The sequence below is a fragment of the Dermochelys coriacea genome, chromosome 2 (genome assembly GCF_009764565.3).
Source record: "Dermochelys coriacea isolate rDerCor1 chromosome 2, rDerCor1.pri.v4, whole genome shotgun sequence".
Classification (NCBI taxonomy): Eukaryota; Metazoa; Chordata; order Testudines; family Dermochelyidae; genus Dermochelys; species Dermochelys coriacea.
In genome coordinates, this window is record NC_050069.1 from 193,999,841 (window position 1) to 194,016,727 (window position 16,887).

The 16,887-nt window shown below is 39.5% G+C and overlaps 1 protein-coding gene across 4 annotated transcripts in view; it reads left to right on the forward strand.

Annotated features, from left to right (window-relative positions):
- SNRK (SNF related kinase) overlaps window positions 1-16,887 on the forward strand; it is an 84,590-nt gene that overhangs the window by 52,724 nt on the left and 14,979 nt on the right. For all 4 annotated transcript variants that reach the window (XM_038391804.2, XM_038391807.2, XM_043508970.1 and 1 more), the window contains 2 exons: window positions 6,871-7,012; window positions 10,874-11,086. In XM_038391804.2, coding sequence (XP_038247732.1) covers window positions 6,871-7,012; window positions 10,874-11,086 — 355 coding nt within the window. The remainder of the gene's footprint in view (window positions 1-6,870; window positions 7,013-10,873; window positions 11,087-16,887) is intronic.

Genomic DNA, 16,887 nt, shown 5'->3' on the forward strand with positions numbered 1-16,887 from the left:
CCAGAAAAAAATAGAAATGGGATAGGGAGGGGAGAAAAGACTCTTGGGTATTTTTTCATTCTGTTAAACAGTTAAGTGAAGATAGTCTAAAACACACTTGTTAATGTGAGTGTTTACTTCAAGAAGCAGCTTAGAAAAGCTGGTACAAGCAGCACAGAATTCTCTAATTATATATAGGATTCTCTCCTCTCTTCTTAAGTTGTCTCTGTATAATAGGCCATGGACACTCTTCTATGACAGACCTTGCTTTTCTAAAAAAGAAAAGGAGTACTTGTGGCACCTTAGAGACTAACAAATTTATTTGAGCATAAGCTTTCGTGAGCTACAGCTCCCTCCGATGAAGTGAGCTGTAGCTCACGAAAGCTTATGCTCAAATAAATTTGTTAGTCTCTAAGGTGCTACAAGTACTCCTTTTCTTTTTGCGAATACAGACTAACACGGCTGCTACTCTGAAACCTTGCTTTTCTAATCATAGTGGCCTTTGGGAGCAAGCGCTCAAGTCAGGCCCTCATGCACAGTTTCTCCTACCTAAAATAAGTAAGCTGGTTACAGCTTCTAAGGCCCAGCCCGTTTTTGTTCAGCTTGGCCACGTCACCATCTTTAGGTCTGTTAGACCGAAAACAACAGATTGGTAGACAGAATACAGTAGAACCTCAGAGTTATGAACTGACCAGTTAATCACACACCTCATTTGGAACCAGAAGTACACAATCAGGCACAGCAGAGACCAAAAATAAAGGCAAATACAGTACAGTACTGTGTTAAACGTAAATTACTAAAAAAAATAAAGGGAATCCACAATTTTTCTTCTGCATAGTAAAGTTTCAAAGCTGTACTATGTCAATGTTCAGTTTTAAACTTTTGAAAGAATAACCATAATGTTTTGTTCAGAGTTACGAACAACCTCCATTCCCGAGATGCTCATAACTCTGAGGTTCTACTGTACAGGGCTCTTCTTGTCACTGGGAAAGGCACCTACCATGTTCAGTGAGGAGACTGAGCCTTTGTAACTAAGGCTTTGTCTACACTGGAACTTCGTCCGCAAAACTTTTGTCATTCAGGGGTGTTAAACGCCTCCCTCCTCCCCCCGAATGACTAAAGTTTTTTCGACAAAGTGTGAACAGTGCTTTGTTGGCAGGAGCGCTCTCCTGTTGACAAAGCTGCTGCCACTCTTGGGGGTGGAAGTTTTTTCTTGACGGGAGAGCTCTCTCCTGCCAACAAACAGCAGCTACTCTGTGTACCTTTAAGCAGCACGGCTGTAGCAACACAGCTGTATTGCTAAAAGGTGCGTAGTGTAGACAAAGTCTAAAAGAACTACATTTCTTTAAGCTATTCATGTAAGACCATTTGACTCTTGCATAAAATTATCACCAAAGCAAAATTCTTAGAATTAGATTGACTACCTCAGCTACTGATGAAGGGGAACTTCCCTTTTGTTAAGTAACTGGAACTGGACAGTCCACACTCCCATTTCATCTGTTCTCTAATGCCATCAGTATGCCTGTGGCAACACCTGAATCAGAGTTTGCATACCCATCCATATTGCTAAGCTCCCTCTATCTCTTGAAGTACTTAATTGCCTCTCATCACCATGGTATTTGAGTGCCTCACTGTCATTAATGGATTAATGATCATTTTATAAGTGGGGAGTTGAGTCATATAGGGTAGATTAACTGACTTCCAAAGCCACACCAAAAGTCTGTGGCTAAGCTGGGAATTAAATTCAGGTTTCCTGAGTTTCCAGGAATCCAGGTTTCCATGCCTTAAACACTAGATTATCCTTCTCTCATTTTTCTTGGTAGGCAAAACTTTTCTCCTAAAGTCTACTAATTGATATATTTTTCTTGAAAAGTATGCCACTCTCTAAGAATCCTGGAAAACAGATTGGGCACTGAAAAGGTCTTCTGGATTTGTTTGTTGGTCAGCTTGCCACTTCTTTTCATTCTCTCTGTGGCATGGTCACTAGCTGAGTGCTTAGGAGAGATTTAGCCACCTTAAAAGAGGGAAGCATTGAAGTCCATTTTGCTGGATGTGCATACTTTTTGACAATTTCTTGCTGCATCCCTCCATGCAACCCACAATTAATTCAGTGATTGACAATTAACCTACTAAAGAGAGATTTCTAATATTGTCCTGGCTTTCAACCTCATGGCTCTTGGGGTGGGAAGGATGTCCTTCAGGCATTTTTAATTTTTTTTTTATAACAACTCAATTCTTCCAACTCCTTTTGTCCTTGCAGTAGACCAGTAAGAATTTTAGGCATTCTTCTAATGCCATAATTCTGTAAAGGTCTGCTCCCTCAGTAGATACATTGCTTTCTCTGCAAAAGGCTTTAGACAAAAGGCCTTGCTTGTCAGTAAACTGAGTTCAGGACTCAGTTCTCTATACCATTAAAGGAGGGGAGTGTGCCAGATCTTCCTGTGGCCTCATAATTTCTCTAATTGTCTGTTTCCTTTTAGGAGTTAGGTTTAGGCTTCCTTTCAGATATATTATTTCCACTTAGAAACTGTTGCTAGTTCTCAGAAAACTCTTAAAGTTCCATTCAAGCAAGTAATTTGTGTCCCTGAGACTCCCGGCTAAGCCATTTTGCCTGTAGCTTCTGATGTGTAGAGCAATGAGCTTAAAGTTCTGTCTCTTCAACCACAGTTTCTATAGAGAAGGAGTGGGAGTGAAAACTGCGCTTTTGTTTCTACCCGCAGTGATTTCCTGGTTATATTAGAACACAGTGTGTTACAAAACTCCAGAGTAAAAAAGTACAGATTGTTATGAGGAAATAATATCACATTTGCCTGGAATATTTCAAAATACAACACTGTTAATTAAGTTCGGAATAGTTTATAGTTCTGAACTTTGAAAGCACAGTATTATTGCAGCTACCATGTTCAGAGAAGGTGTTAACATATCTAGGCAATGCAGAAAGTCTTCAAGCCCTGTTTTTGGATCTTTGTTAAACCTGTTCTTTGTTTTGTACATATGTGAAAGTGATGGCTTCTTTAGTAACATAAAAGTATGTAATGTTAAAAATATTATGCAGGCAGTTCAGTACTTCATTGAAGTTTGACTGATCAAGAATTTGTCTTGTTTTTTTTCATGTGATGGTATTAAAAAACAACCTTCTTTAACTTAATTACTTGCAGCTTTTATTAGGGCCGTTGATTAATCGCAGTTAATTCACTCAAAAAAATTAATCGTGATTAATCGTACTGTTAAACAATAGAATACAAAGTGTACAATGCTCAATCTATATTTTTTATTACGAATATTTGCACTGTAAAAATGAGAAACAAAAGATTTTTTTTTCAATTCTCATACAAGTACTGTAGTGCAGTCTCTTTATCATGAAATGTAGGGGTTTTTTTTGTTACATAACTGCACTCAAAAACAAATGAGTGTAAAACTTTAGAGCCTACAAGTCCACTCAGTTCTACTTCTTGATCAGCCAATTGCTAAGACAAACAAGTTTGTTTACATTATGGGAAATAATGCTGTCCACTTCTTAATTACAGTGTCACCTGAAAGTGAGAACAGGCATTTGCATGGCACTGTTGTAGCTGGGGTCGCAAGATATTTGCATGCCAGATGCGCTAAAGATTCATATGCCTCTTCATGCTTTGGCCATTGTTCCAGAGGACATGTTTCCATGCTGATGATGATCATTAAAAATATAATGCGTTAATTAAATTTGTGACTGAACTCCTTGGGGGAGAATTGTATGTCTCCTGCTCTGTTTTACCTGCATTCTGCCATATATTTCACATTGTATCGGTCTCGGATGATGACCCAGCACATGTTCATTTTAAGAACACTTTCGCTGCAAATTTGACAAAATGCAAAGAAGATACCAATGTGAAATTTCTAAAGATCGCTACAGCACTTGACCCAAGATTTAAGAATCTGAAGTGCCTTCCAAAATCTGAAAGGGATGAGGTGTGGAGCATGCTTTCAGAAATCTTAAAAGAGCAACAGATAGATGCGGAAACTACAGAATCCAAACCACCAAAAAAGAAAAACAACCTTCTGCTGGTGGCATCCTGACTGAGATGATGAAAATAAACGTGTCCGTCCACATTGCTTTGGATCGTTATCAAGCAGAATCCATCATCAGCATGGACGCATGTCCTCTGGAATGGTGGTTGAAGCATCAAGGAACATACGAATCTTTAGCTCATCTGGCATGTAAATATCTTGTAATATTTGTGGGTAAAAACACTCCAAAGATGTATTTCCTCAAAAGAAATGTGTGGTCTTTTAAATCTAGTTAATGAATATTACTTTATTATTCCAAACATAAATTGGTAATACTTGTCTGTTCTATTATGGATAAGATGTGAAATCTTCTAATTTAAAGTTAAATATTTGCAATTTAAAGCAGACAAACTATTTTATTGTGTGTGGGAAGGGACAGGTGGGGAGGAGGAAGAAGATGTACTATTTGCTTAGCTCTCTTAAAATGCCAATTATAATATAGAAATACAGAAAAATCGTAGATAGTGTGTTTAAACAAGATTTTTAGGAAAAGTAGGTTAATTAAAACATTTCAATAGTACACTGAACTCTCATGAAAATGATGCAGTTGTCTGTTAATGAAACACATGAACCGAACATACTCTATGCATGAAGAGAAATGGGCTCTTACAGTCTGTATTTGTGTATGTGGGGGAAGAATATTCCATGGCATCCTCTTCAAATTTCTTGCAACTCAACTTTACAGTGAAAGAAAATCACTTGTTTAGACTTACACTAGGAAAGCATTCACAAATTACAAATTACCTCCCATCCTATAGAACTTTTAGAGAAGTTAATATTGTAGGAGTTAATCCTGAAAAGTACTCTGTCTGGAACCACTCTGCTACCACTCTGGCAAATTATTGAAGCACATTTTAAATGTTGAATAGTCCCGCTGAATTTACATGTTTTGCTGTAGTGAGGTCACAGTGCTCAGTGCCTGCAGCATAGAGCTCACAAGCCATCATTAGCCGAAATCAAACGATTCTCTGGGTTAATACTGATTATAAATTAGAATTCTAAAGAAAATTAGGTTGAATTGCTCCTATTTATTTTTTCAGCTAAACTATATAAAGAATAAATAGTTTATAACTAGCAACATGAGTGATTGTTCTAAAAATGAATAAATGCATATGATTTACACACGGTTAAGTGAAATGTAGTTGTCTTTTTGAGTATGTTAACTACTCTGACATCTATACTGCAACCCTCCCCCTTCCCATGAGCCTCCATGGCAGGGAGTTTCAGAGCCTGAGTCAACTGACTTGGGGTCATGCTATGGGGCAAGAAATAGTAGTATAGATGTTCTTGCTTGGGCAGGAGCCTGGGCTCTGAAATCCAGTGAGGTGGAGGGTCTCCGAGCCTGGGCCCCAGTCTGACTGGGAACGTCTACACTGCTGTGTTTAGCCCTGTAGCACGAGCTTGCGTCAGTTGATCTGGGCTCTGAGATTCGCTGCTGTGTGGGGTTTTTTTGGTTGGTTTGCAGTATAGAATCATAGAATATCAGGGTTGGAAGGGACCTCAGGAGGTCATCTAGTCCAACCCCCTGCTCAAAGCAGGACCAATCCCCAATTTTTGCCCCAGATCCCTAGATGGCCTCCTCAAGGATTGAACTCACAACCCTGGGTTTCGCAGGCCAATGCTCAAACCACTGAGCTATCCCTCCCCCTTCGTACCCTGATTAAGCCACAGAAAATGGAGCTTTTTTTAAAAAAAATAAATAAAAAAATCTTACAGCATTGCCTTCACTCCTATATATAATCCATTAGCCAGTACTATGCATATCTCCTGTTATCTGTAACACTTCAGATCTTTGCTGACTATCATTTGTCTTGTGAAGTTCTTTAGTAGTGCTTCCTTCTGAGAGTTAACTTTTTAAAATTGACTGAATAGATGGAAGTATTTGCATGTTGTAGAAAAAAGCAACATACTGCTCAGATGTACTACTATGATCACTTTTAATCTTTTGGTGTACGTCACCTTCTCAGAAAATAAGAAAATTAATACTTTGGTTTTTTTTTTACAAGATGTAATTGAAAGAAATCCATGTGTTAACTGCATTAAATATTTGTTCCTAAATAATTTAGAAAAATTTAAACCTAACTGAAGATAATACCAATTACAAGCAGTGAACTAGATTAACATATTTATAATAAAATGAATAGAGAAATGTAATTTGGGATTTACCAGTAAAATAAAAAATTAATTCATCGGTATCCCCAAAATCTTAAAAATTAAGATTGTTCCAGTGCTTCATCCAGTAACATGTAAATACTGAGAATCGTTTATTCTAGTCCTCCAGAAGGGGCAGATACAGTAGCTACAAACCTTACCTTTTCAGTAAAATGTACCCAGTTATAAGGTAGTCTATACATTCTCTAGTTTTGAATGAGCAAAATATTCTGACTTTGAATAAACATTTGCCACAAAATGAGAGAGGATTCTGTTAACAAATTTGTTTTATTCACAATTAATTGTAATCCTGAGCAATCATAAAGCTTTAACAATGTAAAAAAGTCAACTTTTATTGAAATTCAGTATTAAATGCAGCAAAAACGGAGGTGTCAGGAAATAGATATGTATTTAAGATTGTAATGCACTCCCATATTTTTCTGCGTGGCTTTAAATCATTAATTTTGGTCCTTCCATCCAAAATCTTAAAGCTGTCAGTAAAATGTAGAATCTGTTTTATTTTGTACTTTATTACAAAGGAATTGTAAATTTTACAGTTAATGCCTGTAAAGACAGTCTGATGATAATGCTTAAGTTAGTTAGAAACCTTAATGGAAATTTAGCAAACACTTTACATTGGCAATATTTTTCTGTCTCTCTGGCAATAAGTTTAAAACGTATTATAATTTACAGATATATGGAGCCTGGGTGTTATCCTATTCATGTTGGTATGTGGACAACCACCATTCCAGGAAGCAAATGACAGTGAAACACTGACTATGATCATGGACTGCAAATACACAGTGCCATCGCATGTGTCCAAAGAATGTAAAGAGTAAGTAAAATATTAAGTAATTTGGTAGCATTCATAGACATGTATACTACCAACAAATTATCTAGAATCTGGTTTCTCAGGTGCCAGGAAGTTTTTATTGATATTATTTTTACAGAGCTTCCAATGCTAAAATTCCCTGCTATGTTACCAGCAGTTCCCTTAACTTCTTAATTCTTCTGTTCGCACCAATTAAATAGCTTCTTGCGCAGTGTTACTACATCTTTAATCTCTTTGCCTCTTTCAGTCTTTATCAAAGTTGATTGAATTTGTTCCTTTGAAATGTTTTGAGCCTGAGACTCCACACATTTGTATTAGGGAAAGTTGTCACAGATTTTTGGGTTGGGGCAGTGGTAAGTAAACCATTATTTGTCTGAATAGTTGTTCAAGGAAATTGTCACTAGTTGTTATGCTCAAGAATACGGCATCAAGCTTTTTTGCTTATCTCCTACTAAAATTGCAATCCCAAAATCAACATATCGGGTGTAAAGGACAAAATATCTATGCAAATAGCACATGCCACTTAGGAATGGTGACTCATTTTGAGATGTTTATTCTGGAATGTTCACTGCAGCTCTTTGAGGATTTTGAATCGTTCGGTACTCCTAATATGTTGAAGTCAGGTTGATGCATGTAGGCTTCAGCCCCTAAATGTAGATCCCCAAGATGTGAGATTCCCCCTTTCTAGTTAGAATCTTTATTCAAGCATAGCTAGAGTCCTCTGTAAATGACAGAATATTTTACCACTGCATACGCCTTGAATATCTTGGTGCAGTGGTGCCAAAACTTTTGCTTTAGTGTCTCCTCTTACCAGTAATGTAATGCGTCCGCGCCACTCCAGGCCAGGAGCCAGAGGCGGGAGCTGGGGACAGGGGCTGGGAAGGGACCTGGGATTGGGGCAGAGCAAGGCTGGGTGAGGCCTGGGTCCTGCTGCATCTCCCACTTTGGGGACCATTGTCCTAGTGCATGTATAAGATTTCTGGAGGTTTCTTCCTATGCCAAACACTGGAGTTCAAGCAGAGCCTGATCTTTTGCATGGACCAGGTGAATGTCTTCCACCTTCTGGTGCTTGCTGTAAGAGCCATACTTGTGTTCATATATGACATGGAGTCTAGTGCATTTTTTAGTACTGCACTCAGTGTCATAAGTGAGTAGTAGTTATTTTTTGTGCTCTAGCTCTCAGTATTGAATTTGGCTCTGCTGAGTCCGCTGACTTAGCATAATCAGTAATGCAGAAAAGCTATTCTTGTCACATATTTTAGAAGTATCAATAGTTAACAATCCAGGAGAGGTATACAAGAAAGAATTAATCAACTGAGCACTACTAGAACAAATTCTTTGAGACTGCATAAACCAATAACTATTTTTCCAATGAATGTACTGGGTGAAATTGTCACTGCCAAAACCAGAATTGGTAGGTCAGATCATTCTGCACCAGCCTCTCCCTCTCCCTCCCCATCTGTCTGTCTGTCTTCCAAAAGATAGGATTTGGTATGCCACATCTACTAGCTTCTGGTCAATAATCTGTATCAGGAAATACCAGGTCCTGTGTGGGTGGGTTTCAATTCTAAATGTGCAGTAAAGATTGTGATTTTCTCTCCCCACCACCACCACCACTTCTGCCCATTTCTCTTGGGGAAGAGACTAAGAATCTCAGTAAGTAAGGTATAGAGATGGTCCTGCTTTGGGTGAAAGCATCTTCGGATGTTTGTGATGCATTAGAAAGCATAGCAAAGTTGATGGATAAGCTCTGCACCCCTTTGTACTTGCAATACGAGGTAGAGTGAAAACTTGGAAAACCTACTATCTATACATAACACATCTTTTGGAGACAGAGACCATATTGGCAAAGGAGAAGAAAGCTGTCCTTTATTTTCCTGTGTCCCACCCAGCCGTCCTCTTTGAAATTTAAAAATTACAAGGGAAAAAGATAGACTAATGATATTCAGTATATGTCCCTCCTTTTTCATGGCAGGTTTTAGGAGTCAACAGTGCAGGCAATATAGGACTTCCTCTTTCCTTTGTAACTCCTTTCTCTAATCATATCATGATTCCCATATTTAACAAAAAACAACTTGTGGAATACATTGCATTATAACGTGTAGTTAGATTGTTGTCCTGCCTAGCATGCTTAGTACATGAGTTCAAGCATTCCTTCATATCTGTGCCCCTTACCTTTTCTGCTACGTTTTGAAGTGCTAAAGTTCCAATGGAGTATCAACACTATACATCCTCCATCACCAGCTCCATGTCCTGTGCAAAGCAGATAATTTGGGGCAAATGCTGTCATTTGCCATGGCATAAACTGAAGTTCTGCATACATTAGGCAAATAGAAATGTGCTAGTCATACAATATCCATTCTCTATACATTCTGTGACAGTTTGTGCTTGGGTTATACTTCTGCCTGCTAGCAGTTGGAGACGTATCACTTGATTTAGCATCTACCCACGAAGAAAAACCTTGTCGTTGTAGAGTCCTCAGCTCTTTCTCTCGACAGCTCCCCTTCCTCTTGCTGATGCTTAAGAACTTAGGGCCTGGTTCCTACTTTAAAATAACACTTTTCTTTGTTTGTAGTTTTGTTGTAGCTGTGTTGATCCCAGGATATTAGAGACATCATGGTGGGTGAGATAGTATCTTTTATTCGACCAAACTTCTGTTGGTGAAAAGGACAAGTTCATTTGAGAGCATAGTGATTGTCTTGTTTCATCCACATAGTTATTGTTAGGGCATTTAGAGCACTCGATAAGGTGCACCACATGGTGTGATAAGCACATATAGGACCCAGGGATCTTGAAAGGTTTGTTGTGGAGGTATTGATTATTGTAGCAGTGGCGATACGTCTGCAAGTTTTACATCTGTTGTTATGAGAGGCTGGTGCCGCTTAGAATTGGTATGTCCTGGTCTGTGGGTGACATGAAATAGTCACTATGCTCTCAGGTGAACTCTTACATAAAAAAGATAAAAACACCCAATCACTTGTGGGTAAACTCTTTCTTCACAAAACAATCTCTCCATATCTGACTTCTGAGTCCTTGTTCTCAAAGGAAACCAGCTCAACGCCTTCAAAAGACAAGCCTGGGAATTTAAATTCATAACTTTGCTAGACACCAAAAATCATGGACTCAATGAAGACACTGGGTTTATGGCTCATTACAACAATCTGTAACCACTAATCCTCCTTTGTCCTATGATTGTAGAGGTATTAACTGCCCATTTTACCTTGAACGGTCTCTTGCAACATGTGTAACTCCTTATCTCTTCCACCCTTGTATTTAGTTGTGACACTGAGTACCTTGCTCAGATCTGAAGAAGACCTATGTGTAAGCTCAAAAGCTTGTCTCTTTCACCAAGAGAAGTTGGCCCAATTCAAGATATTACCTTTTCCACCTTGTCTTTCTTACGTTCTTTGTAATTCCTTACATTTGATGACAATAGCAAAAAATGTATTAATAATATTAAACAACATTTATATTGGAGTAGCACCTAGAGGCCCACCTAGTTTGGGGCATGACTGTGAAAAGTACTGTGCCAACCAATAGAAAGTGAAAATCCAGAAGAGTGTAGAGGTGAAAGAGCTCAAGTAAATCAAATGGAAATGGTGGAGTTTGCTATGTCTGCAGTTTTTATGATTCAGTTGCTTTATTCATTTCAGTTTTGCATTGTCATTTAGAGTATTTTGTGTGCAGTTTCAGGTTCCAGTCACACTGTACTTGCATTATTTTTACTGGAAGGTCTGAAAAGAGGCTAATATGAGCTCATAGTAACAAAAGGAAAACAATCCTCTTCCTAGTGTTGCTGTTTTGATGGCTACTTTCTGAACATATTAGTACATTTTGTTTATAGATTTATTTTTTTGTTCCTAGTCTAATTACACGGATGTTACAGAGAGACCCAAAGCGAAGAGCATCTTTGGAAGAGATTGAAAATCATCCATGGCTCCAAGGAGTTGACCCATCGCCTGCAACAAAATACAATATCCCTCTGGTTTCATACAAAAACCTTTCTGAGGAAGAACACAATAGTATAATACAACGCATGGTCCTTGGTGATATAGCAGATCGAGATACAATAGTAGAGTAAGTTACCAATTTTCTACATGCAATTTAACACTTTTAACGTTATATTTAACTTGAGAATTACTACAAAATTGAATGCAGTCACAGAAAAATGACTTTCTGCTTCTTCTTAAATGCTGAGACAAAACCCCACAGGAGACATTGATCCTGTGATAGAGTTCTTTATTTGAAGTAGTGTAGATTGAATCTGATGAATTAATTTTAAGTGCAGTTCTACTCTGAAAAATAATTCTGCAAAGACAGGATTCTGTTTTTAATGTCTCACTTATCCTCATCAGATCCGTTCAGTTTACTAATAAAAAGTGTCAAATTCACCATGAGCGCCAGTTAAATTGGATTCTTCTTCGAGTGCTTGCTCAAGTCAATTCCAGGTAGGTGTGTGCACGTCACATGCACAGTAGTCAGAAGGTTTTCCCCCTATCGGTACCTGTTGGGTCAGCTGTGGAGCCCCCTGGAGTTGCATCTTCATGGTAGTGTATATAGGTCCCTACCGACCTGTCACCTCTTCAGTTTCTTCTTACTGCCAGTGATGATTGTTAGAGCATCTCTTCTCTTACTACAGCAAGTGATCCCCTAGTGGACTGTCTCTGTTGTTTCTGCATAGTTAAAAACTTAGTATTAGTTAGGGTTTTTTGGGAGGGCGCACACTTAGGCAGACTCAAGGCCTTTGGTTCCAGGCAGAACTTTCGTTGCTAATCAACGTCAGAGAGATAAGAGCGGTCCGCCTTGCTTGCCAGATGTTCCAGGCCCATGTGCAGGCCAGATGTGTGTGTGTGTGTGTGTGTGTGTGTGTGTGTGTGTCGGTCAATACCAATACGCAACACATCATCAGCGACATTCTATATAAACAGACAGGGCGGTCCTCGCTCCTCTCCCCTGTGCCGGGAAGTCCTCCAGCTGTGGGACTTCTGCATTGCCCATTTGATTACATCTAGAAGCATCATACTTCCAGGTTCCCAGAATGAGCTGGCCGATCATCTCAGCAGGTCATTTTACAATCACGAGTGGTCCCTCTGCCCGGATGTTGTTATCAACATCTTCCAATAGTGGGGATTTCCCCAAATAGATTTGCTTGTAAGGAAGTACAACAGGAAGTGTCACCAGTTTTGCTCCTTCCTGAATCACAGCCTGGGCTCACTTGCAGACACTTTTCTCTTCCCTTGGAAGTACCATCTATTGTATGCTTCCTGCCCTTCCCACTTGTACACAAGGTATTGCTGAAAATCAGAAGGGAGAGAGCGTCAATGATCTTAATAGCACCAGTGTGGCCTCACCAATGCTGGTTTACCATGGTTGTAAACCCGTCGGCAGACACGCCAATAATTCTGCCTCTGGTCCCGGATTTGATCATCCAGGACCACGATTGCCTCCAGCATCCCAATCTATAGTCGTTCCATCTCATGGCATGGAAACTCTGTGGCTGAACCCGTTGGAGCTTACGTGCTCAGACCCTGTTAGAGAGGTCCTCCTTAACAGCAAGAAGCCATCCATGAGGGCCACTTATCTGGCCAAGTGGAAAAGATTCTCCATTGCGGCATTACAAAAGCACACTCCACCCTTACAGGCATCAGTTCCCTTTATCCTAGACTTTTTGCTGCATCTAAAACAGCGAGGTCTGTCAATGTCATCAATAAAAGTGCACCTGGCCGCTATTTCAACTTTCCACCCTGGTGCAGCCAGTCAGTTGGTTTTCGCGAACCCCATGGTGAGCTGCTTCCTCAAGGGATTACAGATTGTACCCTCAAGTAAAACAGCCAGCTCCTCCATGGGATCTCAACCTTATGCTCTCTAGACTGATGGGACCTCCTTTCGAGCCCTAGGCAACATGCTCCCTCCTCTACCTCTCCTGAAAAGTAGCGTTCTTGGTAGCTATAAAATCAGCCCGGAGGGTGTTTGAGTTTAAGGCTTTAATTCGGAGCCCCCGTACACGGTCTTCTGTAAAAACAAGATGCAGCTGCGACCGCACTCAGCCTTCCTCCCGAAGGTAGTTTCACAATTCCACGCAAACCAGGACATTTTTCTTCCTGGGTTCTTTCCTACGCCCCATGTTAGCAATAGGGAACGAATGCTACATTCCCTGGATGTCAGATGAGCATTAGCCTTCTACATTGAAAGAACAAAGCCATTTCAAAAATCAACGCAACTCTTCATTGCAATTGTGGAGTGTATGAAGGGGCTTCCAGTCTCGTTCCAAAAGATCTCTTCTTGGATCACGTCCTGTATCTGGGCATGGTATGACTTGGCAAAGATACCTGCCCCCACGCTGACAGAACACTCCTCAAGGGCGCAGGCATCCTCAGCAGTGTTCTTGACTCAAGTTCCTATCCAGGATGTCTGCAGGGCAGCAACGATCCACACCTTTACATCGTGCTATGCCATTACACAGCAGGCCAGAGATGATGCGGCTTTCAGCACACCGGTGCTATAATCAGCGATCCCATAAACTCCGACCCCATCTCCTATATAAAGCTTGGGAGTCACCCGCTTGGAATTGACATGAGCAAACGCTCAAAGAAAAAGCTCCTGTAACTGTTGTTCGAGATGTGTTGCTCATGTCCATTCCAATATCCAGCCGCCTCCCCTCTGTCAGAGTATCTGGAAAGAAGGAACTGAAGAAGGGGCGAATTGGCAGGGACCTATATATGCTGCCATGAAGGCACGACTCAAGGGGGCTCACAGCGACCTGATGGGTACTGCTAGGGGAAAAACTTTCTGATGACTGTGCACATGGCATGAACACACCTACTTGGAATGGACATGAACAACACATCTCAAAGAACAACTTTTATGAGAGGTAGGTAACAGTTTTTTCTTTCCCTCTCACACATTGCCAGTAAAATATTTTGTAGGCCAAAGGATGTCCTCTTACATTTCTGAGACCCCAGTGAAGACTGATGGCGTACAGGGTACCTAAAGGCCTCATTTAAAGCCTGATCCAATGCCCACTGAAGTCAATGGAAAAGATTGACTCCAAGTTAATGGAAAGACAAGACTCCTGTTAAATTCACCAAAGCCTTTGAAGATAACACGGATTGCACAAAGGTTAACTGAAAAGAAAATCTGGCTGTTAGAATGTTTTAAAGATGATGATGTGTGAGAAAGGAAGAACACAACTTAGCTGCCGGAGCACACAGTAAATTTTCAGGGCTGGTAGTTAAATAGATACAATTGTTAAAACTGCTTGCTATCTGAGAGGATTTGATAAGCATTGATGAAACCATTGGGTCACTTTTTGAAGTAGAACCACAGTTTAACTGATGGAGTCTGGTGCATTTCTTCAGTCTAGCACTGACCATCTGTTCTACTCCCATTTGTCAACCAGAAACAAGTTTTAAAATAATACTGTGTTATGAATCAGTTTCTGACAAGTGAAATTTATGCATATAACTGATCAATAGAGAAAATTTGGTAGACATGTTTTATTAGAAATTTCTAATACTGTATTACAGTTTTAAAGTATCTTTCAGTTTTAAAGCTATGTGATACATGGTGCTATAAAACTTTTACAGCTAATTTTAAATCCTCTGTAAAAAGTCCACTTTAAGATTTCAAATTTTGATCACAAAACCAAAACAAAGTATAACTTAGTTACACCACAGGAATTATATACTGGATCTCTACAGAAATTCTTCCATCTAAATCCTAATTTTTTAATCAAAATGGCAGTCTTGCCTCACAAGATTTTTTTGTTGTCGTCATTAATCTCTGGAGTTCACCCTGAAAATAATCCGTTTTGTGGATTTTTAACTCTCTAGTTGTAAAACTAATAAAATATTACTTTTTACCTTAATGTCTAATTGTAAAACAGTTTAATTTAGTTTGTTGACATTTTGGATAATTAGTAATATTAAATGTATAATGTGCTCACCTTTTCAATGTTGGATAGATAAATATATTCCATCCCTCTTTTATTCCCCACTCTCATCTTATGGTATATTTTGTTGAGGGAAAATAACAATTAGTAATTTCTGAATGTTCAAACTGAGTCAGTAGTTATGCTGGTGCTAACAGCCATGGGGAGTGCTAATATAGAAAAGTGATCAGCATTTTAAACACCATCTCATCTAGATCTAAGTAGTGTTCAATCACGTGGTGTGCTGATGGCTGCCTAGAGTCCTGTCTATGCTAACACTTCCATGGGTGGTATTACTGGACAGGGTAGATAAAAATCAATGTTTTTTGGTTATTTTTTTAAATAAAAAAAATCTGATGTTTTTTATTTAAATCAGATTTTTTTGATAAAATGCTTTTGGAGGAAAATAACTATCTAAAGATAGTTTTAATTAAGATACATTATAGCTCAAAGATATCTCATTATGGAATAGGGATTATAAATTCTAATTCTATAGTATGAGACAATATATTAACGTAATGTTTAAGAAAAATTTTGTAAATGAGTTCCAATAGTTCATGGGTTTCAGAGTAGCAGCCGTGTTAGTCTGTATTCGCAAAAAGAAAAGGAGTACTTGTGGCACCTTAGCGACTAACAAATTTATTTGAGCATAAGCTTTCGTGAGTTACAGCTTTGCATTGCATTGCATCTGATGAAGTGAGCTGTAGCTCACGAAAGCTTATGCTCAAATAAATTTGTTAGTCTCTAAGGTGCCACAAGTACTCCTTTTCTTTTTGCGAATAGTTCATGGATTAGGGACCCAATCTTATGGGGTTCCACAGGCTTCTGTATAGATTATTTAGGTTAATCTTTCTATCTACCCAATGGGACTCAGTACTCAGTCTCAAATGACCATGAGGGTCACATAAGGACTAGTGCAGCGGCCTGAGGGCCGTATCACTGACGCCCCTGCCCCGCATCTTCCCTGCCCCCATTCCAACACCTTCCCTGAAGTCCCCACCCCAACTCTGCCCCCTCCCTGCCCCCAGCGGGAGCAGGAGGGGTGCGGGCTCTGGCCCGGCGCCGCTTACCTAGAGCGGCTCCGGGGTGGCAGCTGCGCACACCGGGGCCAGGGCAGGCTTGCAGGGACTTGGTTCCGGCTGCTTCAGGGAGCGGTGCGGGGCTCACGGCGCCACGGGATAGGCAGAAGGGTGGGGGGTCGCATTGGAGCTTGGCAGGCCACACGAAAGAACCCAGCGGGCCGCATATTTGAGACCCCTGGTCTAGAAGATACTATCAGAGTTGCTTAGTATGCAGAGTTTGCAGTTCTCAAACAGTGGATTTGTCTCCAGAGGTAACATGCTTGTTAACACCAAAAATGTTTTAAAATAAATAAATTAATATATAGAGGTGAGTAATAACAGACCTCAACTCTATTGTCCCTCTGCAAATTTGTGTACACAGAGTCAATCCCTTACCTCTCTAAAAATGCAAAGTTTCAAAAAGTTCAATAAATAGAAGATTGTTGGGGGCGGAATAGATCTGGACAAGGAGAAGAAGTCTGGAGATAAATGTGAGAAGCGAGGGACATATGCTTGTTTTGTTAAAATATGTTTGCTGTTGAAGAAAAAAATCCAGAATACTTAACATTTGTTGTTTTAGTTAAATAAAACAATTTAAATGTCTGTCTGGTGATGTTCTCCTCCTAATACAGGATGGCAAAAATATCCTCAAAATATTAATGATTAACTTGTTGAATTGGAGATAGTTCATCTCCCAATGACTTCATAAATATCTGCTTCAGTTACCTTTGGTAAATAAAATAACCAAACAATCATTCATTTTCAGATATAGCTGTAAAACTAATCAGAAAAGTTTTCAAAATAAATCACTGTTTAGAAATGTATAGTGTGTACCTTCTAAAAAATGAAACCTACATCTATCTCTTAGTTGTGAAGAGTATTTATTA